General features: G+C 46.0%; 1 protein-coding gene across 1 annotated transcript; it reads left to right on the plus strand.

The window, feature by feature from the left end:
• The first annotated feature begins 7263 nt into the window (after positions 1–7263).
• SHISA2 (shisa family member 2) lies at positions 7264–19793 on the plus strand. The gene is made up of 2 exons (XM_081003797.1): positions 7264–9003; positions 15865–19793. Exons 1-2 carry the CDS (start codon positions 8682–8684, stop codon positions 16416–16418), a joined length of 876 nt encoding a protein of 291 aa, XP_080859923.1. The 5' UTR covers positions 7264–8681; the 3' UTR covers positions 16419–19793.
• The last annotated feature ends 2505 nt before the right edge of the window (positions 19794–22298 follow it).

Below are 22298 nucleotides of genomic sequence, written 5' to 3' on the forward strand. Positions count from 1 at the left end.
GACACATGACTATGAAGTTTATTGATCATGTCTGCGCTGCACAGCCTCCATGAGGATTCGCACAATGCTATGTGAACTCCTGAAGCCTTTCCCAGCATGCACTTGGCTCTGTGTAAATATTGAAAAGCAGCCTCTGGAGGGTATCTATCTTTGGTTCTATGCAGCCATCTTCATGTATTTGGATGGAAATGTCCCAGGGATTATTAGGGAGCATATTATTCTGAGAGCAAACTGCCCATGCTGTATTTAATTTATTAAGTGCAAATTGCCTGCCTGGTGCATCCTAAACAAGCCGTGTTGAATTTAGCAGGCTATATATATGGCATTTTTAGAAAGAGAGAAAAACAGTGAGTCTGGCTGTGCCTCCTCAGGTCTGTTGAGTTATATAACAGAATCCTACCACTGATGCTTTTCTTCATGTCTTGTTTATCCTTGCATATTCTGAGAAAATAACTGATCTTTCCAGTTCAGGTAGGCTTAAAGATTTGGGAAACTGAGAGGGGAAGGGCTCATGGGTGTAGCCAAGAGGGGACAGGGAAGGGCAGCTGCCCCTCAATCAATAAAAATACATAGCGTATGTCCTGTTTTTAAATGTTGGAAACTGCCTTGTGAGGGCTTGTTTGGGCCTAAAAATAATAATAATATTGACTAAGTAAGCAAGCCTAGGACAGATGTCCGAAAACTATATTAAGAGTCAAAGTGAAGTATTGTTGTACCATGACAACAGAACGGGTTGGTATCCAAAAACCTGTAAGGAGAAGGCTTCTTCAACATTGGGTCTTCAGATGCTGTTGGACTAGAGATTCCATATTCCTCAGACACTTTAGCCAATGTTTAGGGATGATGGGATTTGTAATGCAACAACATCCAAGGGCCCAAGGTTGAAGAATACTGTTTATGAAAAGTAGGTTCTAGAGGAGCTATCAGGCTTCCACTTGTACAAGCCAATGAGTAGCTTTGCATTTTACTAGCCTATCAACATGCAGCGCTCTGTGAGGTGTAAACAGTTCTTTCTTGGGGGGGGAGGGGAGAGACACCTTTTGCAAGTGAAAGGGCACCTTTGGATACAGACTCATAAAACCACATTATGCTGAGTTGGATTTTTGAGGGGCATTTGTCATTAAAGTTTAATCATTTTTGCATCCTCCAAAGCAGGCGAGCATTAAATGTATGACCTCCCACATCTCTCCAATATATTGCATGAAAGGCAGGAGGAAAAAATCAATTTTCTCTTGAACATTAGGAAGTCAAGTGGTGTTTATATTTAACCTCAGAGCAGTAATTAATTAAAATTACCAACATGGACTTGCAGCCAGAGATTGGGCTGGATTATTTTGAATCAACATGTGAAACTGATTCTCCACCGTGCTCCCTTGCACCCCAATGTGCACAAAGAGTGCCTTGGCCTCTTTTCTGATCTCATCCCACTGTCATCTTCTTTTCTATCCAAAATGCACAATCCCTCTTGACCTTAGGCCTCATGCATACACAAACACACACGGAGCCAACGTCAATCTTCCATTTCTTTCTTCGGCTACATTCACACCATACATGTAAAGCGCTGTGATACGACTTTAAACAGTTATATATTTTTTTTTTAAAGCAATTTATTGGGTTTTACAATAGAAGTAAACATAATAAACAATATAACATTTGTCTTAACATAGTTTCACATTTTCTTTGGACTTCCTCACATCTCCCGCTCCCACTTTCATCGTTATAACATTTTGTCAGCAATTTATCATCTTATTTAAATTCTTATATCCCTTCTATATTTCATAATCTTATAATTCTCGAAAGGAGTTAAATTTTCACAGTCTTACTTATTTTCTTAAAAACTTCTAAATTTAGTGGTGCTCAGTTATTTTAGTCTAGCATCTTATTTAGCATTCACTCAAATTACAATGTTTTTGTAAATAATTCTTAAATTTCTTCCAATCCTCCTCAATCCTCTCTTCTCCCAGGTCACGAATTCTGCCGGTCATTTCAGCCAGTTCCATGTAGTCTATCAGTTGCATCTGCCATTCTTCCAGTGTGGGTAGATCTTGAGTTTTCCAGTGTTTTGCGAGAAGTATCCTTGCTGCTGTTGTTGCATACATAAAAAATGTCTGGTCCTTCTTTGCCACCCCTTGGCCGACAATACCCAAAAGGAAAGCCTCTGGTTTCTTAGTGAAGGTATATTTAAATACCTTTTTCAATTCATTATAAATCATTTCCCAGAACGCCTTCACTTTAGGGCAAGTCCACCAGAGGTGGAAGAACGTTCCCTCACACTCTTTACATTTCCAACACTTATTATCAGACAGGTGGTAAATTTTTGCAAGTTTGACTGGGGTCATATACCATCTATAAATCATTTTCATTACATTTTCTTTCAGAGCGTTACATGCAGTAAATTTCAATCCATTACTCCACAACCTTTCCCAGTCCTCAAACATGATATTATACCCAATGTCCTGTGCCCACCTTATCATAGCCGATTTAACCGTTTCATCTTGTGTATTCCATTTCAACAGCAAGTTATACATCCTTGAAAGTACCTTAATCTTTGGTTCTAACAATTCTGTTTCTAGTTTCGATTTCTCCACCTGGAACCCTAGTTTCTTGACTTTAAACAGTTATAAAGGTAAAGGTAAAGGTACCCCTGCCCGTAAGGGCCAGTCTTGACAGACTCTAGGGTTGTGCGCTCATCTCACTCTAGAGGCCGGGAGCCAGCGCTGTCCGAAGACACTTCCGGGTCACGTGGCCAGCGTGACAAGCTGCATCTGGCGAGCCAGCGCAGCACACGGAACGCCGTTTACCTTCCCGCTAGTAAGCGGTCCCTATTTATCTACTTGCACCTGGGGGTGCTTTCGAACTGCTAGGTTGGCAGGCGCTGGGACCGAGCGACGGGAGCGCACCCCGCCGCGGGGATTCGAACCGCCGACCTTTCGATCGGCAAGTCCTAGGCGCTGAGGCTTTTACCCACAGCTTCCCCCAAAGAATTCTGGGAGCTGTAGTTTGTTGAGGATTGTGAGGAGGCCCCCATTCCCCACACAGAGCTTCCATTCTCAGGGTAGTTTAACCATCAATCTCTCTTCACAGGGAACTCTGGGAATCGTAGATCTCTGAGCCCCCCAGAGCTGATAGCCTAAATTTGCATCTATTCATATACATCAGGATACATACATTTTATGCAAATTTGTGTCATGGGCCTGTGCCACAGAGATTTAAAAATACTCCTGGAGTGAATGTATTTGCATATTCATTTTACCAGCCCTCAATTGCTTTGTTTTTGTTTTTATTTTTAATATGTGTATTTTGTCTTTACATTGTGATTTTAGGTCGTGAGCTGCCCTGAGACCTCTGGGTATAGGACGATATACTACTACTACTAATAATAATAACAATTTGTTCCCAGTGACATTGTCAAACCCAATTGGTTGTTATTTTATTTACTGATATCCAGTAAACACAACACATAAACCCCAGCATTGTGATGTCATCCTGTTCACTTTGTGAATCCTGACTGGGAATGTGAAATTATTCCGAAAGAAGGAAGAAAAATCAGCCAGCTTTTGGGTGTTTGTGGGCATATGTACATATGTTTGTGTGTGTTGGGAATTATGGTAAGAAGCAGCAACTAGTTAACAGCAGCATCAAACAAGATGGGGACAAGGTGAGCATCTTCGCAATCTAAAAGTCTCTAGTTACAGAAAAATGTTCCATCCCATAGAAATTGTTAGCTTGACCCCCAAAAATAGAAACTGGTGAAGATTTGGTACAGAGTATATTGAAGAACTTGCAGGAGACACATTTTAAAATGTTATAGGGAAACTGGCCCATGTCAATCCTGAACAAGCAATACATAGCATTTTAGGAATTCTCATTTTGCTCCAGTCTTAGTCAAATGCTTTTCAGGAAACATAATAATCTGTTTAAATATTGCAGACGGATGGATTCACCTCCCCTAGTTCTGCCCTAAGGCTAATTATCTGGCATGAACTCCTCTCTAATTTTTCTGACACGATTGTCACACCTCATTCTGACTGATGTGGACACCTTGCATTATGAAAGAATAATGCTTATAGCTGGAGATAGCGAAATGCTATGGTATGGAAGTCACATGTTAACGTAATGAGAAAGATCAAGAGCTTAGCAGCATATCCAAATCTATTTCATTCTCTCCAACCTGTACAGTTTGAAAGCAGCTTGGTGGTTAGTGTAAGTGACTAGAGAACTTGTCCAGCTGTCTACAAAAGCCAGCTTTGATCTCACCTTCCAAATGACTTTGCATGGTTCTAACTCCTGACCCAGCTATTTTGTGCTTTGTTTGGAATGACAATATGCCCCAGAACCCTTCCTAATGGAGAATTCTCAACATGTACAACACCCTCAAGTACGTGTCATGAATGTTCACGTGTCTCTTTCATTGTGCAAACATAGCAGGAATCCACTGGTCTTCAGGAAGGCTTTTTGGCTACTGTGAAAAAGACACGTGAGATCCTTATTTATTTCTTTTTTAAAAAAATTAAACACATATTCCCCACTTCCTCCCCCAACCCCCGCCCCAAGCCAGGTTAGCATATCCATGTCAAACAGCTCTTACTATCAGAAAATTATTCCTGATGTTTAGTTGGAATCTCCTTTATTGTAACTTGAAGCCATTGGTTCGAGTCCTCACCTTGTAGTGAATGCACGGTACATGCAATTTCCTATTACGCCTACGTAGGGAATCTGGTTTGTTTTAAATGCCCCTCACTCTCAGCTGTAGACAAAAGGCTTTTCTGTACAATGCGCCCAGTGTGACCTTATGAGTTTGCTGCTTGATCACTGGTTTTGCCTAAGCGACTCAGGAAGGCTTGACAAAAGAACCTTAATGTTCCATGATGGCTGTGGATATTTCTCTGAATGGGCAGTTCCCCTTTTCGGGGTATGTGTCTGGAATGAGGATTTTGTTGTTGTTGTTTTTGTTTAGTCTGTCTGACTCTTCATGACCCCATGGACCAGAGCACGCCAGGCACTCCTGTCTTCCACTGCCTCCCGCAGTTTGGTCAAACTCATGCTGATAGTTTTGAGAACACTGTCCAACCATCTTGTCCTCTGTCGTCCCCTTCTCCTTGTGTCCTCAATCTTTCCCAACATCAGGGTCTTTCCCAGGGAGTCTTCTCTTCTCATGAGGTGGCCAAAGTATTGGAGCCTCAGCTTTAGGATCTGTTCTTCCAGTGAGCACTCAGGGCTGATTTCCTTAAGAATGGATAGGCTCTTGCAGCCCATGGGACTCTCAAGAGTCTCCTCCAGCACCATAATTCAAAAGCATCAATTATTTGGCGATCAGTCTTCTTTATGGTCCAGCTCTCACTCCCATACATCACTACTGGGAAAACCATAGCTTGATTTGGCAAGTGTGACAGTTTTTGAAGAGAGGAAGAGAGAGGCAGGGGGCCATGCTGTGACCTTCAGCACCTTGAGGCGAATGGCCTCTTTGGGAATCCCTGAACTGGGGTTTGCTTTATTTCAGATATTTCTCCGTCAGCTTCCCAGATTACAGCCTTCCTACTGAGGTTTATGTTAATACGAATGATACAGTTTCATTAAAAGCAAGCATTAACAAACACACAATGAAAAAATCACCAAAAACTGGCTGGTTTAAATAAGTTCAACATAGCAAAATTCAACGAGAACCAACAAACAACCAGTACCTGCCCAGAGAACAAGAAAATATTTAGAAGGCAAGGAAAACAGAAACACATTTCATCCTCTTAAAAGCTTTAACTGAAGGATCCAGCTGTTTATCTCTCAGAGCCGAGTCGTCATTATAACTGATCTCAAAGGCAGGTACCATGAGGTACGCTGACAAGCTGTGGAGTTAGGGGAGAACTGCGAGGGAGCTGCAGGGGGCGCTGCAACAAAGACTTAGAAGGCAAGAGGCACAGGGTGCCGCTGAAATTCGAAAGCCCTAAGTCTGCCATTGCATACTGCAAACATTGTCTCAATGCCACGCGGAAAACAAACTGCACACCGACCTGTCCAGAGGGTCTCAAGACAGGACTGGCTTTTGACGCAAGAGTGCCTCCATTGCCATGCTCATAATGAGGTCATCAGCAAACAAAATAGTTTTACCACATGATCTCAGCCAAGCAGAACCTGACGCCATCCACAGGCTCCGAAGCAATCCTGACATCATAATTAAAGAGACCAACCATGGCTCCTCTCTCATTCTGAGTCTCTTCTGCAGAATACAATCTTACAGCTATAAAAATTACAGGGATGATGGGACCTCAAGAGTCATTGTACAGGGTGAGTCTTTTAAAAGAGGCCCCATGGTTACAGAGTACACATGTTCCACGGGGCCTATTTAAAAAGACTCATCCTGTATATATGCAACTGAGACAAAATAAAAAAAATTCCTTCCAGTCGCACCTTAGAGACCAACTAAGTTTGCTATTGGTATGAGCTTTTGTGTGCATGTACACTTCTTCAGATACACTTCTTCTACGGCAGACCAACACAGCTACCTACCTGTATCTGCAACTGAGAGTTACATTTCATGCATCTGCTGAAGGGAACTCTAGTCCATGAACGCTTGTCATGATAAACATTTGTGGCTTTAAGGTGCCACAAGAACGCTGATCATATAGGAGTGACACTCTTTTCTCCACTTGCACTCTGCTAGTATAAAGCAAATTTTATCAAATTGCAGTGCACCTTCAGTGTCCCCACATCCAAAGGAGACTTCACCCTGCTGTTTTAAGTGCAAAGAGCACATGGCAGTGTTTGCTGTGAAACCGATGCTTGTGCCACCATTCCCACACTTTTGAGAATTCCTGGGCTACTCCTACTTTCTCTCTCTTTCACTGCCCAAAGAGGAAGGAAGTAGAAACAACAGATGCCTTCTCTTGCTCGCACACTTCCCAGTTACATTCCCACCCTGGAAGTGGCAGAACTCAATAGGAGGCGCCCCTGGGGAGTTGGAGCTCCAGCAATTTTTTGGCTGGGTGTGTGCCAGACTCCTGCTCATTTTCAACCTCGGCTGCAAGGCAGGCGAAGGGAGTAACAAGAGAGCGTCTTACCCCCCCCCCCGTCCTGGGGAGTGAACACGCATCTGCTTTACGACCTGTCTGCTGTTCCTTGCCCATCCCTTTCCACCAGCCCTTTCTCCTGTCTCTAGAGCCGGTGAGAAGAAAACGAAGATTTCTCCGGCATTCACCAAGAAAAGGGGAGGACTTGAGCGCCGCCGGCCTGTAGGCGCATGCGCGCCGGGCGAGAGCAGGGTGCCTATAATAACAGAGAAAGCGAGGGAGTAGCGAAGGGAGCCCCGCGCGCGCACAAGCAGCCAGCCAGTAGCTCCAGGAAACGGAGCCTGGAGTTGTGTGCAGGCGCTGCTGGTGGCGTGCCGAGCAGGGCTGGCTGGATAGAAGCAGAGTTTGTTGCCCGCGTTGGAAAAAGCCAGACCGCCGGAGTTTCCTGCTGGCCTCTCCAAGCAGAGCGCAGAGGAGGCAGAACCAGAGGCAAAGAAGGGAAACTCCTCTCTGAGCCAGAACTCCTTCCCGGCTCCACTTCCACCCGCGGCGCTGCCCCGAAGTCGGAGCTGACTCCCTGGAAGGCCGGCGCGAGATGCGGACCAGGAGCAACGACTCTTAGGCGAGCGGGACCTCCCTGTCGGGACTTGCTTGGGCAGACGGGGGCCAAACGAGGCGCAGCGGCGACGGTGCTCGCGGGCACAAGGCGAAGCGCCAGGAAGGGGAGTGACGTTCCGCTGTGGCGGCGGCAGTGGCTGGGGTCTCCCTCGGAGGGTCTCCCGCCTGCCCACGGACTCGTCTCGCCGCAGGCGCCCCCTCGGACCCTCGCTGCGTTATGGCTCCGTCCCGCCTACCCGGGGGCATCTCTTCACCCGCCACAGCCCGGGCTCTCCTGCCCTCCCGGCTGCAGAACTAGGCTGTGGGGGACGCTGCCTCTTTGACGAGCGGCCGGCGACTCGGCCGGCTCCCTCGGCGCGCTCCTCCCCTCGGCGCCTCGGCTCGGGTTGCTGAGCAGGGAAGGTCCCGCGCGGGATTCCCAGGCGCCTCGCCGACAGCCAACTGTTCGCTCCGCAGTACCCAGAGCGGCAAAGGCGCCACCTCCATTAGCGCCGAATGACTCCGCCGTGGGGCGCCGCTTCCTCCTCTTAGGAGATTGTCCGGGATTCCGTGGGGCTTGACAGAAAGGCTGGACTCTTTCTCGAGGGCTGCGCTTGCTGCCCGTCGCCGGCGAGGGGACGGGCTCCGGGAGGCTAGCGCCCTACTTCAGCCGGACTTGAGCCATTTCTGGGAGCTTGGATATTTCTCTGCGCTCCTTTCTCCTGCCCAGCAACTGCGGGACTTGGTTCCTAGCGCCCCTCACAAGTTGGCTTCTTGAGGGCTCGCCGGCTCCATATCCTGCACTGACTTGGCGAGGCGACCCTGGACACGCGGCGCCAATCTCTCACGCGTGGCTGTCCCCCACCTCCCACGGCCACGTGCTTTCCGCACAGCGGGGCTTGTGGCACACACGTGTCTACATAACCACCCGCAGCTGCTGCATTCACACACGCGCCCCCTCCCCGCACATTCACTGAGTGTGCCTCGTTTGTGCCTCGACCCAGGCTGTGAGGAGAGGGGCGCCTGCCTGGTGTCCGAGGCCCGCCTGCGGGCGCCCGCCTGCTGCCGCCCCCTCGCGGTGCCATGTGGAGGGGGCGCTGTTCTCTGGGAGGGCGGCCTGGGGCGTCGCTGCTGCTGCTGCTGCTTGTGGGGCTGGCGGCGAGCGCGCGGGCCAGCGGCGAGTATTGCCACGGCTGGCAGGACGGGACGACTTGGCGCGACGGCTTCCAGTGCCCGGAGCACTTCGACGACGGCGACGCCACCATCTGCTGCGGCACGTGCGCCCTTCGCTACTGCTGCTCCCGCCCGGAGGCCCGCCTGGACCAGGGCGTCTGCGACAACGACCGGCAGCAAGGGGGAGCCGAGCACGGCCGGCCCGACAAGGACATCCCCGACGGCGCAGCAGGTACAAAGCGGAGGAGGGGAGGGACACGGGCAGCTGCCTCGTTGCCTAATGTTGAGTGAACTAGTTTGGTTGAACTTAGTATTGCCTACACTGACAGGCAGTAGCAGCCCCAGGATTTCAGAGTCTCTCCCAGCACGACCTGGAATTGAACTCAGTACCTTCTGCATGCCAAGCAGCTGCCCTGCCACTGAGCTACAGCCCTTCCCATATTTATCATAGTTGCATTGCTTTCTTTAAAAAGGAAACGACCCATCTATTTCTAGATCTTAGCCCCCACCTTGTCTCAAGGCCCAGGATTATTATCCTGCACTCAGGGAAGATACACACAGGACTCATCTACACAGCTGCAAATAAAACGTTTTAAATGTGTTGTAAAGTGCAATATACAAATGTGACACTAGATGGCAACAGTGAGTTATGCAAAATCCAATGTATTTTCCGAAACGTTTTTAAAATGTGCATTTTCACAGCGTTTTTAATGTGTACATAGATTCCACCACAGACTCTGAAAACAAGGTACTCTTCTGCTGTGCTTATTAGTACCGCAGACAAATGATTTCTACCCACCCACCTATCACCTGCCCACTTAACACAAATAAGTTTCTTTAGCAAGTCTATCAATGCAGTACTTGACTGGTCTCCCGGGGTTTACCCATGTGGTGTGCATAAGGCATGGCATGTGCCACTTGTGAATGTTGTTCTTGTGGGGTAGAAAGAACTTTTATAAAAAATATTGTGGACTATGCAAGTTGCAACCAATTTAGGACTTCTGTTTGAAAAAGTAATTCACAAGCTGCTTCAGGGCCAGGTTCACACATGACACTAAAGAAATGCACTTGAGCCTTTCTCACGTGCTGTTTAGGTGCAGGAGAATGTTGATGCAGGGCTGAAAGACATTTTTAAATCTTACGACGTCCTTTCTGGGCTTTGTAGGTAGGTAGCTCCTACCCTGCCTTTCCCCTCAAACTCATCCTTCCCTCGCCCATGTGCCTGTAGAAGTTTGCAACAGGCTATCAAGTTTAGCAGTGCCAGAGTGGTAATTGCAATATGGGGGCTATCGGGTAGAGGCCCCTCAAAAAATGCCCCTGGCCCTGTTTATATACCAGCATAAGTCAATGTTACCTTAGTGCTTTCATTAATGATTGGTGTTGTTTTTCTCGAGTCGATGAAGCGTGTGAAGCAGTAACCTTCTCTTCCCTTTCTCAGTTCCCACAGCTGGAAAACCTTCCATTCCTCAGTGCTTGGGGGGGGGGGGGAAGAGAAATAAATAGGTGGATCTTTTCCATGCTGATACACTGAGGAAGTAGTAGCCAGTTTATTTTCCTTGAAGTGGGAAGTTGGTTAGTTATTGCAAATTGCTCCTTTTGTGCATAGGTGCCAACTCCCTGGGGTGCCTGAGCACCCACAAAATTCCCCATGAAGGGGCCAGGCACCCACAAATTTCACTACTAGAGCCATGAACGCTGCATGACACCCATGGCCCCAGGCACCCGTGGTTGCAGGGCCAAGCTGGCATTCCTGCTTGTGTGCATGAATATAAAGAACAGACATAGGCAAACTCGGCTCTCCAGATGTTTTGAGACTACAGTTCCCATCATCCCTGACCACTGGTCCTGTTAGCTAGGGATGATGGGAGTTGTAGTCCCAAAACAGCTGGAGGGCCAAGTTTGGCCATCACTGATTTAACTCAACTGGCCTTACCTCTGAGTGGACACATGTAGGACTGTAAGCCTCACTGTTTTCAGAGGGAAAGAGAAGCACAAAGCTAAACACACTCTGCTGAACTCTCCTACTGAAATAAATGGGATTTAAAACTTTGGCTGGATCACATTTTCATTTTATTTACTCATGATGTAATTATTTTAACGAGCTGTGACAGCCCACTAAGAATTTCAAAATAAGTTCAAAAATTATGGAGCTGAGCTCTGCAGTCCACCTTCTTATGAAGCCATTATAACTTTAATGACTTTAAACTAAAGTGTATACAGTGCTGCCAAAGTATTTTTGAGAACATAGATGAGGTGACAAACACCCTGCTAATAAACACAGTGGTTATAAAACAGGCTAGAGTTACGTGCAGCTAAGCTGTTGACTTCAATGAGCCCAAGAGTACTTCCTTGCTGGGTAGTGACCAATACCTCAATTCAAGTTCCACTGAAATCAGTAGGTCTTATGCAATGTGCTTAGGATTTTTATGAAGCACTGTTCATCAAAACTTAATAACACTTAAGTTTCCAGTCTCTGAGTAATGAGGCTTTTTTCTTAATGCTCATCTTCAAAAAAAACCCCATAATGCAAGTAATAATAAAAACTGCAGGTGGTAAACGTCGCCTTAGAAGAGTCATGCCCATCTTTCTTTTATTGCATGCACAATTGGGAGCTTGCCTTCTAAGAAGAGGCTTGTTGTGTCGTGAGTGTGTCATCTAAAATGAAAGGGTTGAGTCCAGGGTTGCTCTCAGTGGAGTTCTGCTCTTGCTGAAGGAAGGGGGCAGTGTGTGGTCTTTGCAATGTCCTCCTTCCCCTGCCATTCCTGGAAAGCTGTTGTGGGAGAACTTGCCCAGAGCAGCATGAGAGGTTGCATAGGTGGTGATTGACAGGTGGCTGCAGGAATCAGCAGGGAGTCTTCACTGGACCTCAGTGCATTCCATGAATGGAGCTCTTCCATTTGTGAAATGGCCCATCTAGACCCTAACCATAGAAATTATGGTGCTTCCTTCTGAACTGATTATTATTATTTTTTTAACTTGCATTCAAATTTAATAAATTAACTCGCCAATCATGTAAAACTGACTGACTGACTTAAGATTTCTTTAACTGGGCAACAGAGTACCTTAGCCTCACAACAGTTCTTATGCTATATCATAAGCAAATAGAGGGGAAATATTAACCTCATGGCTAAGCAGGAATTTCAACCTGGGTCTTCCCACTACCAGCTTGGCTCACTGCCCCACCCACAACAGCCTAAATTCTGGAAGGAACGTTATTGAATTGGGATCTGTACAGGACACAGCTCATCCAATAAGGCATGCAAATCAGCTATCGGATGATCCTGTGCAAAGCAGTTCCAAATGATCAGTTCAGGTTGCACAGTTTGGATGCGCCTTCCCATCCATGTTGTGATGCAGGTAGTCATAGTAGTAGCAGTGATGATTATTTCAACTATAGCAATGACAACTTAGTTCAGTGGGAAGGGCCAAGTTATGGAAAACAGCCAGGATCTGAAGCAGGTTTACCTGTGAGTCAATCAGGAAGCAGTAAGACTGGGGTAGCCAACATGGTACCCTCCAAATGTTTTAGACTGCTGCTCTCATCATCCGTGAACGTTGGCCGTGCTGGCTGAGGATGATATCCAACTACATATGGAGGACTCCATTTTGGTTTTCCCTGGGCTAAGAGATAGCCGTAGTTCCTGAGGCTGCTTACTGAGCTTTATGGCACAGGTGATATTTGAACCAAGACTTCCCAAGTCTGTCTCTTAGCCACTGTGTTAAGGTGAAGGTGAAGGGAATGCATACCTCCAGGTACCCTCAGAGCAGCAATGAACAGTCACCGTACTAGCTTGTAACCGTATAGATTGTTCTTACCTTGCTGCTCAGGGGGAAGAGAATAAAATGATTCTGATGGAACTGGCGGAAATGACTGGCAGAATCCGAGACCAGGGAGAAGAGTCGGTGGAAGAAGATTGGAAAAAATTCAAAGTATACTTACAGAAACATTGTAAAATTAATGAGTGTTAGAAGGATGCTGGAATGAAGTTATATGGTTTTAGTAGAAATGCAACAAAGAATTAAGTAAAAGCTGATTGATAACGGGTTAAAATGAAAAAATTTAAGGTTAGACTGTTAAGATAAATTATAGAAAAAAAATTAAGAAAGATGGGAAGAATTTGCTGAAATAGTGAATCGAACTAGAATACAAAAAAAGGGAGGTGTGAGGAGGTCAATGAAACAAGTAAAGGAAAGGTAAAGATATGGAATATTGGATGTGTGTTTTAGTTCTCTTTTTGTTTCTTTTTGTTGTATTGTTGTATTGTTGTTGTTTTTTCTTTTTTATTGTTTTCTTTTTTCTGTAATTTTTAAACTTTTAATAAATATCATTATAAAAAAAAGAGAGAATAAAATGATTCTGAAACAGAAGAGATTGTATACAAGCCGTTCCTCTTTGTGTAGCTGCTGAAATAGAGGGAAGTGGGGAATAGGCAGGCACCAGTGGCTTAAGTGCACAGCTGCAATGTTACTCAGCCATTCATTCATGCTTTACAAATGTCAGAATTCTGAGTTTCCCTTTTATTCCTGTTTTGATAGGATATGGTGTGTTAGCCTCAGTATTCTAGGTGGCAGCATTACCCAGAATATCTCGAGATGAGTTGTATTTCAGACCTGACATCCTAGCATGCATTGATTTTTGTCTCCCAATTTAAACAAGAAAATCCCAGGAAAGACAAGTTGTTCTGGGGGAGGGAACGCCCCCCCCCAAGCAACGTGACACTTCATTTCGCCTCCAAACCCTACCTGTTGCTGTGTGAATAAACAGAGTGCCACTTCCTAATCATGTATTTATGTGATTGGATTTCAAAAGGTAAACTTCAGCCCTCTTTGGGAAAGCCCTGGTTGCTTCCCAGCGCTTCCCCTGCTGTTCATGAATCCTAAACACATCAGAACTTAGCCTGAAGTTATGTTATAATTAGAGCTGGTTTACTCCCGGAAAGTGTGCTTGTTGCAGCGAGAGCATTAATTTCAATAAGGTTTGTAACAGGGTGCCTGTTCCCCATTGAAATTAATGGAGAGATTGCACAACAGCAGAGCTTCGGGGTTTACTTACAAAAAGAACAGCAACATTTCGCTATAAACCACCTTTCTCTAGTAGTTCATTGCCGTATTGAGCCAGCTTTTATAGACTTTGCTATCCTGTACATAGCTATTCAGATGTGAGCCTCACTGAGTTTGCCTGTTTACTCCCAGGTAACTGTGTGCAAGATTGCTGCCTTCATGTTAAAAGAGATATGGTTTTTCTCCTCTCATATCTTGCAATGCAGGGACGCGGGTGGCGCTGTGCGTTAAATCACAGAGTCTAGGAATCAGAAGGTCGGTGGTTCGAATCCCCGCAACGGGGTGAGCTCCCGGGGTGAGCTCCCATTGCTCGGTCCCTGCTCCTGCAAACCTAGCAGTTCGAAAGCACGTCAAAGTGCAAGTAGATAAATAGGTACTGCTCCGGCGGAAAGGTAAACGGCGTTTCCATGCGCTGCTCTGGTTCGCCAGAAGCGGCTCAGTCATGCTGGCCACCTGACCCGGAAGCTGTACGCCGGCTCCCTCGGCCAATAAACCGAGATGAGCGCCGCAACCCCAGAGTCTGTCATGATTGAACCTAATGGTCAGGGGTCCCTTTACCTTTACCTTGCAATGCAGGGGCCATAAGAAAGCAACAAGGCAATTTAGTGTGAACTAGAGAAGAGCTGAAATCCATTATTGGACTTTTTTCCCTACTAAATATCTGTGTCCCACTTTTACTCACCCATCCCCATAGAAAAAGGCCACTTAAAAGAATTTTCTCCAGATACTCTTCTCTACTAAGTGTTTTGTGGTGTCTGCTATTCCACTCCCGTTCAAGGCCCTTGAACAATGCCCCACTCAGCGGAGGAAGCAGCACAATGTTGGCCAGCTTTCCAGCAAAATTGCTTCTGCTGCTGCTCGTAGTTGTCACAAATGAAAACTTTTAAGATGGCTTTAAGCTCCTGCCATGGCCAACTGCAGAGTCCCACTCCCCTCCAAAAGTTGGGGGATTTCAGTGAAATGCCGTTTCTCCAGTTTCCCTGGAGTTTCACAGGTAGGGTGAATAATTTCAAGAGGCCACTTGCACACAGGTGTAATGAGAACCAGGCAGAGGGCCTTCTCGGTAGTGGCGCCCACCCTGTGATATGCCTTCCCATCAGATGTCAAGGAAATAAACAACTATCGGGCTTTTAGAAGACATCTGAAGGCAGCTCTGTTTAGGGATGGTTTTAATGCTTAATGTTTTATTGTATTTTTAATAGTCTGTTGGGAGCCGCCCAGAGTGGCTGGGGAAACCCAGCCAGATGGGTGGGGTATACATAATTTTTTAATTTTTATTATTAATATTACTACTACTACAGTGGTACCTCTGGTTACGAACTTAATTCATTCTGGAGGTCCGTTCTTAACCCGAAACTGTTCTTAACATGAGGCGTGCTTTTGCTAATGGCGCCTCCTGCTGCCGCTGCGCTTCTGGCGCGTGACTTCCGCTTGCATCCCGGGGCAAAGTTCGCAACTGGGAGCATCTACTTCCGGGTTAGCGGAGCTCGTAACCCAAAGTGTTCGCAAGGTGGACGGTATGTAACAGGAGATTCCACTGTACTACTACTACTAGGGCAGAACTGGATGTTACCCAAAATATGGCGGTGCCACCAAAAATGGCATGCTTGGGTTGAGTCCCCTCTCCCCTGTAGTAATGGAAGCCAGATGACATGATCTTGGCATGCAGTGTGTTTCTCACAGTGGCTGTCAAATACGTGGAATGACCATGGGGAAAAAAGCATGACAGGATGATACCATACAGTCAATACTTCTTCCCTTTTCCATGTTGTTCTCGCAACAACCCTGTGAGGTAGGTTAGGCTGAGAGAGGGTGACTTGCCCAAGTTCGCCCAGTCAGCTGCACAGCTGAGCGGGGATTTGAACCTTGGCCTCCTGGGTCCTAGTCTAACACCCTAACCATTACGCTACGCTGGCTGTGACTAAAGAACGAAGGAAAAACATCTACTACCCTCTCCGCTTATTATGCGCTTTCAATAAAAACATGCTTGCCTCTTTGTTTCCTTAAAATAGTTTTTCTTTTCTGTTGGCAGTGCCTATCTACGTGCCCTTCCTTATTGTGGGCTCTGTTTTCGTGGCGTTCATCATCTTGGGGTCCCTCGTAGCAGCTTGCTGCTGCCGCTGCCTGCGCCCCAAGCAAGAGCCTCAGCAGAGCCGGCCTCCTGGAGGCAACCGGATAATGGAGACTATTCCCATGATCCCAAGTGCCAGCACCTCCCGCGGATCCTCGTCACGTCAATCAAGCACCGCTGCCAGCTCCAGCTCCAGTGCCAACTCAGGTGCCAGGCCTCCCCCTACCAGGTCGCAAACCAACTGCTGTTTACCAGAAGGGACCATGAATAATGTATACGTCAACATGCCTACTAATTTCTCAGTACTGAACTGCCAGCAGGCTACGCAGATAGTGCCTCACCAAGGCCAGTATTTGCACCCACAGTATGTGGGTTACGCTGTACCGCACGACTCTATGCCCATGGCCCCTGTGCCCCCTTTCCTCGACGGCCTGCAAAGTGGATACAGGCCAATTCAGTCTCCTTATCCCCACAGCAATAGCGAACAGAAGATGTACCCAGCAGTGACTGTGTAGCTCGAAGGAGGGAAGAAACAGAAACAGACACCCAAGCAAAAAAAGAAATAAAATAAAAATATTGCCGCAACAGACTGTGAGCAGAGGAAAGGAACGCTTTTGGAAAGAAGCTTGCCGAACTTCATTTGTAAATAATTTTGGAAGGCTCATGCATGTCCGGAGAGTATTTATAGATGGTTTTCTTTTCGTTCAGTTCAGTTGCCAAAAGAACTGTATGAAGAGACCTTTGATTTAACATTTCCAGATAATGCTTCCATTCCAGTGCATGATTTACAGGGGCAAAGGATTATGCTGAAGAGGCATCTACATTTCGGTTAGATAAGTGTTTGTGTGTGTGTGTGTGTGTGTGTGTGTGAGTGTGAGTGATTAAATGCCTGAGCCACTAAGTGCCCTTGAAGGTGCTACACAGTTGATGGTATTTACCTAGTGAATAGAAAACCAGCTTGTTACATGGTACGAAATAATTGTTTTAGAAGTGTCTTTCCCCCAGAGTTTTAACTACCCTTCGTATTGCTGTTCCGACAATCACACTGACGACAGGATGAACAGTGCAATCCTGGTTAGTTACATAGTCCTAGACGTTTGACTTGAAATTACAGGGAGGGACCATAGCTCAGTGGTAGGGCGCATGCTTGGCATGCAGAAGGTCCCGTGATTAAACCCTCGCATATCCAATTGTTCTTATTGTTTTTTTAAAAAAGCAGGGATAGTTCTCCTGAGGTCCCTCAGTTGTTTCTAGACTCCCAACTCCCATCAACATGGCCAGTGGTCGGGATTATGGGAGTTGCAGTCCAGCAACATCTGGAGAGCCAGAGGTTCCCCATCCCTATTAAAGGACCAGGCAGCAGGTGAAGGAAGGACCCTCTACCTGATAGCCTGCAATCAGGGTAGGCAGCACTGGGCTAGGTGGACAAACAGCTGTGACTTCATATAAGACAGCTTTCTATGTTCCTAGTATCTTATCTACACCCTTTGCCATATCGCAAACTGCTTTTGAAAGCCTGCTTTTGCATCGTGAAACAGTTGGCCGTGTGGTATTGGTAAGGGAGCTGTTTGAGAAGCTCAAGCCCAGAAGCCATTCAGGTGTGTGGATGTAGCTACATACTTCTTTGGATCCTGGTGATGCTCAGGAGCTGAGCATTTTGCAGACATGCGGCTTACCTCAGCGATTTTCAAAGCAGAAGAGAATGTGAAGGGTTCGCTTTTATTCCAGCTGAAGTACCCACAATGGCCTCAGTACCCGTTTTCTTTGCGCATGCCAACAAAAGTGTAGCTGCATTTTTTGCAAACGCCACTTGCAATGCTCAAAAAAACGCCTTTGGAATTTGGGCATTGGTGGCGTGAGATTAAGTGGGTTGCAGCCAAGACTTTTCCCCCAGCATGGCTCCTTGTCCCCATTTCCAGTTCAGTGGACAGGCCCTGGTGCCTTGGACCACATGGAAATGGGATTCATATCTGGTGCAGATAGAAGTGGTCAGCCCAAACAACAGAGCAGGGAAAGACTTGCAGAGGTAGAAAAGGTGGCTGCCTGGAAAACCTCTTTTTGTCGAAGTGCAGACAATTCCCCGGTTGCGTGGGGGTTGTTCTCTGGGTCATTGCATGCTTGCACGAAATCGTGCACAATTGGAGCAAACACCTGCAAACACCCTGTGTTTGCTCCCGCCCCGTTCCACCCCTTTTTGTGACGTTTTTGAATCCCTTCCTGGTTCAGCGTGTGCATGTGGTCATGCACATATCAGACACACCTAATCACCAGTTGCTGCCTGTAAAAGTATTAGAAGCGTGACATCACCACACATTTCCGTTGTGTACAGATTCATTAGCGAAACAATTCCGCATGATGTAAAGGTCTTTGGGCGACTCAAGGGATGATATTGCACTAAACCGGGTTGATTTAATCTGTATCAGCAGCTAAGTTTCCGGCAGTCATTATAAAAGAAGCAGAAGGTCTGTGTTAATTGTTAATGTATTTCGTGCTTCAGAAATCCAGGATTTGCTTTCTCGTTAAAAAACCACCAAAAAAACCCACACCACTATGTAGCAATATAATTCATTTATATTGTCTGCTGAAGTTTGACACTTACATATTGACACTGTGCCAAGACTGTGTTCATCCTGCCTCACCCCTGATGCTGTGTGCACAAGAGATAAATGCAGGAGAAAGAGATGCTCTTGAATAAGGAAACCGAAGTGCATGGGCACATTGCACCAGCATACTCTGATCCAGGGAACTGAACTAAATGGAATTTACCCCATGCAGCTCTTTCATGTGTGCATAAGTACTTTTTCACCCATATGAATTAACTGAATTCATTGTTTCTGCTGCTTGTTGTCCTCAGAGTGCTACAGGGTCTAGATCAGAGGCTCCCAAACATTGGTTTGTGGTCTATAAGCTTCATTCATGTGGTTGCAAGGATATCCATGCTCACTCATGCACTTGATTTTAATTTTTTTTCTGATGGTGAAGACTTGGTCCTTTTTGGCCATTGCCAGTTTTATTGAACAGGCAAAGAAGACCATAGCCTAGGACCTGTGATTTTCACAATAAGGTGCTGATGCAGTCAACTAATATTTCCCTAGCTATTAAATAGGACTTACGTGTGTGCTTTGATTTTTAGAGCAAAGTGAAGTTTACCGATCTGCCAAGACCTGCAGCAATTTTCAAATGGTGGGTTTGAGAACCACTGGTATAGAACACTTGTCCAATAGGTACCTTTGCAGCTACCTTACTCTGCTTATCATGTTTGTTTAGTAAAGTCTAGCTCTCAGTTTGAGAAGTGCTGCCGGGAATTTCTTGCAGAGCAATGGATGCCCTTGATATGCCGTTTGCTTGAAAAGAAACAGAAGGCGCTGAGCAGTTTCCTGGATTGGGCCCACTGTTTCACTTCTGGAAGATGGGCTCAGAGACTGATGTTAGCTTTTTCCATTTGTGAAAAAAAAAATAGTTTACACTCTTGTGCACAATTGCCTGGGAGCAAGTCCTACTGAACTCAGTAGGACTGACTTCTGAGTAGAAATGAATAGGATCGCACCCTTCTGTTTCCCAGAATTCATTGTATTCATTGCACATGCTGTGTTACTTATATGAAAATCAGGTGAATCTGTTTGTTTACTTGTTGTTTTTTTTTAAAATGAATAAGTTAAATCAAAAGTATGTAGAAATTAATTTACATTGAACAGGGGAAATGCTTTTGAGTTGTAATAAAAAAAAGTTTGTGACATGTGGTGTTTTATATGTCATGTATAATAATGTAAAACCAATGTTAATGTTTGGTATAATTTTTTAAATTTCTTAAAGGGCACTTGAGTAAGTGATTCTTACAAGTGAAGAAAAAAAAAGATCTTTTGTTTCATATTAAATATTTTATGGTGTGATTTTTCTCTCTATTTGAGTTTGTTACTCATTTCTCATTTGCTTTAGGGTGTATCTACCGTTTGAGGTGTAGATAAGACATGATCCAGCCAAATGTATAAATCCCATTGGTTTTAATGGGGAGAGACTTCAGTGCAGTCCTATTAAAACAATCAACTCAAAATGAAGTCCTGTTGAGTTCAGTGGGGCTTACTTGCAGGTATGTGGGTATAGGATTGCAGGCTCAGTTTCCCACTGAAATTGAATTCTTAAAATTTGCATGTATATGTTAAATGATGGGGAACCTTTGGCCTTCCAGACTTGTTGGACTTCAAGTCCCATCAGCCTCAGCCAGCATGGGCTGGATCTAGACACATCAAAGAAGCGTTTCAGTTAAATGTGTTGCAAACTTTGAGAAATTGGGTTAGCAAAAACGGAACTCCACAGCGCTATCTGGTGTCACAGTGTTAGAATAAGGTTACCAGACATCCCCGTTTCCTGGGGACAGTCCCCAGATTTACAAATCAGTCCCCTGACAAAATCCATCTATTTAGTAGGAAGTTGAAAAGTGTCCCCAGATTCATTGAAAAAAATCTGGTAACCTTACCTTAGAACGTATAAAACAACGCATATAAAGCGTTTTTTCTTTGCCAGTGTAGCTGAGTCCATGGCCAATGGTCAGGGATGATGAGCTACAACTTCAGTTAAAAGTTAGTTTAAGATGACGATAATTTGAGTTGTTGATACCTAATAGAAGTAGCCCAAGAGGTCTTTTGCTGATGGCGGTGGCAGACATGAGCTTTGATGATTTAAAACTAGATGAGACATTCATAGAGAAGGGGCTGGGGAGCATTAAGCTCAGGTGCAGTTTGGAGATGTGGCCCCCCCAGACCTCTCTGTTTGGACCTCGGAACTCTCTAGGCCACATTCCCCGTTCATTGGCCCTACTGCACACCCTCAATTGATTTTGAGTGCATGGAATGATCTGTGACGTGTGATGATGCCTCTTGCTTGCCTGTGTGTGTAGAAATCCCTGAAATACAGCCTACTGTACAAAGGTCAGAATCACATCCATTGCTCCACCCACTTTTTGCTTCTGGCTCCACCCACCGCTTGCATTTAGGGCCCCCCTCCAGGTTACCCACAACTAGGGTTTAGCCTGCCTGCCCCACTGCTTTCTGTTGCTTTCTCCCTCCCCCCCCCCACAACTTTGCCCCCCTGCTCTGCCCCCTTTCCAAACATTATGCCACCCTGATCTCTTCTCAAAGTTCACCAGACAATAAGGGATAAGGGTCGTTAAAAAATTATAACACCTGGGTCCAGAAGCACTCTGCACAAATGAATAAGTTGAGTGCAGCCGGAGCTTGTAAAATGGCAGTTATTGGGCAGAGCACAAGGCTGAACGGTTTTTAACGAGGAGAAAAAGGAGATGGTAGTAACCAGCTGATCTCAGCCCTGGCAAGTCCATTGCGGGCTCTGATGCCACATCTGTTTCCCACTGTGCTGCCATTGCCCCTGGGGGTGGTTTGAAGTGCCCCATAAGCTGTGGGTGCCCAGACCTAATCCCCTGGCCAGGGGCCCCATTACTTCCATGGCTGCATGGAAGAGGCTATTTCTGCAGGTGTGGCCTTTTTGCCCCTCCAAGTTAAGCTTTACCTGCCACAACTGGCATTTCTTTTTACCCAGCTAAAAGGCACAGGTGCTATGCTTTGCCTTGGGTCTATCCGTGGCTGTCTGCCATGGTAGCTAAATGGACCCCACATGACCAGCAGCATGGGAGAAGAGCCCTAACTCAGTGGCCCTTGCAAGCAGAAGGTCCCAGGTGCAACCCTGACATCGCCAGGTCACGCTGGGTGTGTCCCCTGCCTGAAAACCTGGGGAGCTGCTGTCAGTCAGTGCAGGTAGTACTAAGCTAGGTGGACGAATGAGCTGACTATAAGGCAGCTTCCCATGTTCCTTTACCTCTGATTCCCTAATGCTGGGAATAAACAATAGGGTACAATTTTCAGGGCCATTTCTTGCTTGTGAGATGCGACATGCTTAAAGCCATGAGAGAGAATCAGGAGTTCAGCCAATAACATGTTGAACTGAAAGTGTTTTTCTTCACTTAAACCACATTCTTCAGTGAGCACCAATGTATGAGGCTGTTTGGGAAAGGGCAGCGATTTCAATGCATACCCATTTTGCTCATTTTCCCAAAACACTCTCACAGAATCTGGGCTGCGCCCATTATTAGTATACAGCTACTTGGTGATTTGCAACACATTTTACGGCAGTTCATGGCGGAGTTTCTCCCGGCCTCCTTGAGAACAAGGCATTGTGGTCTTGGAAGCCGTACATCTTCAGTAATAAATTTCAGAAACCCTATACAAAGCGAGGAACAAAACGCAGCTTTTGGGGTATGAGGTTTCTTTTGAAAAGGAAGTGCTTTCACTCGGAGCCCTGCTCACCAAGGTATTCAAGCGTGCGTTTTAACTTGAAGCGTGCAATTAAGCCCTGATTACAGTGGCGCTAGTCTCCTTGCTGAA

This window comes from Podarcis pityusensis (genome assembly GCF_964106645.2).
Source record: "Podarcis pityusensis genome assembly, chromosome: 4".
NCBI classification, from domain to species: Eukaryota; Metazoa; Chordata; class Lepidosauria; order Squamata; family Lacertidae; genus Podarcis; species Podarcis pityusensis.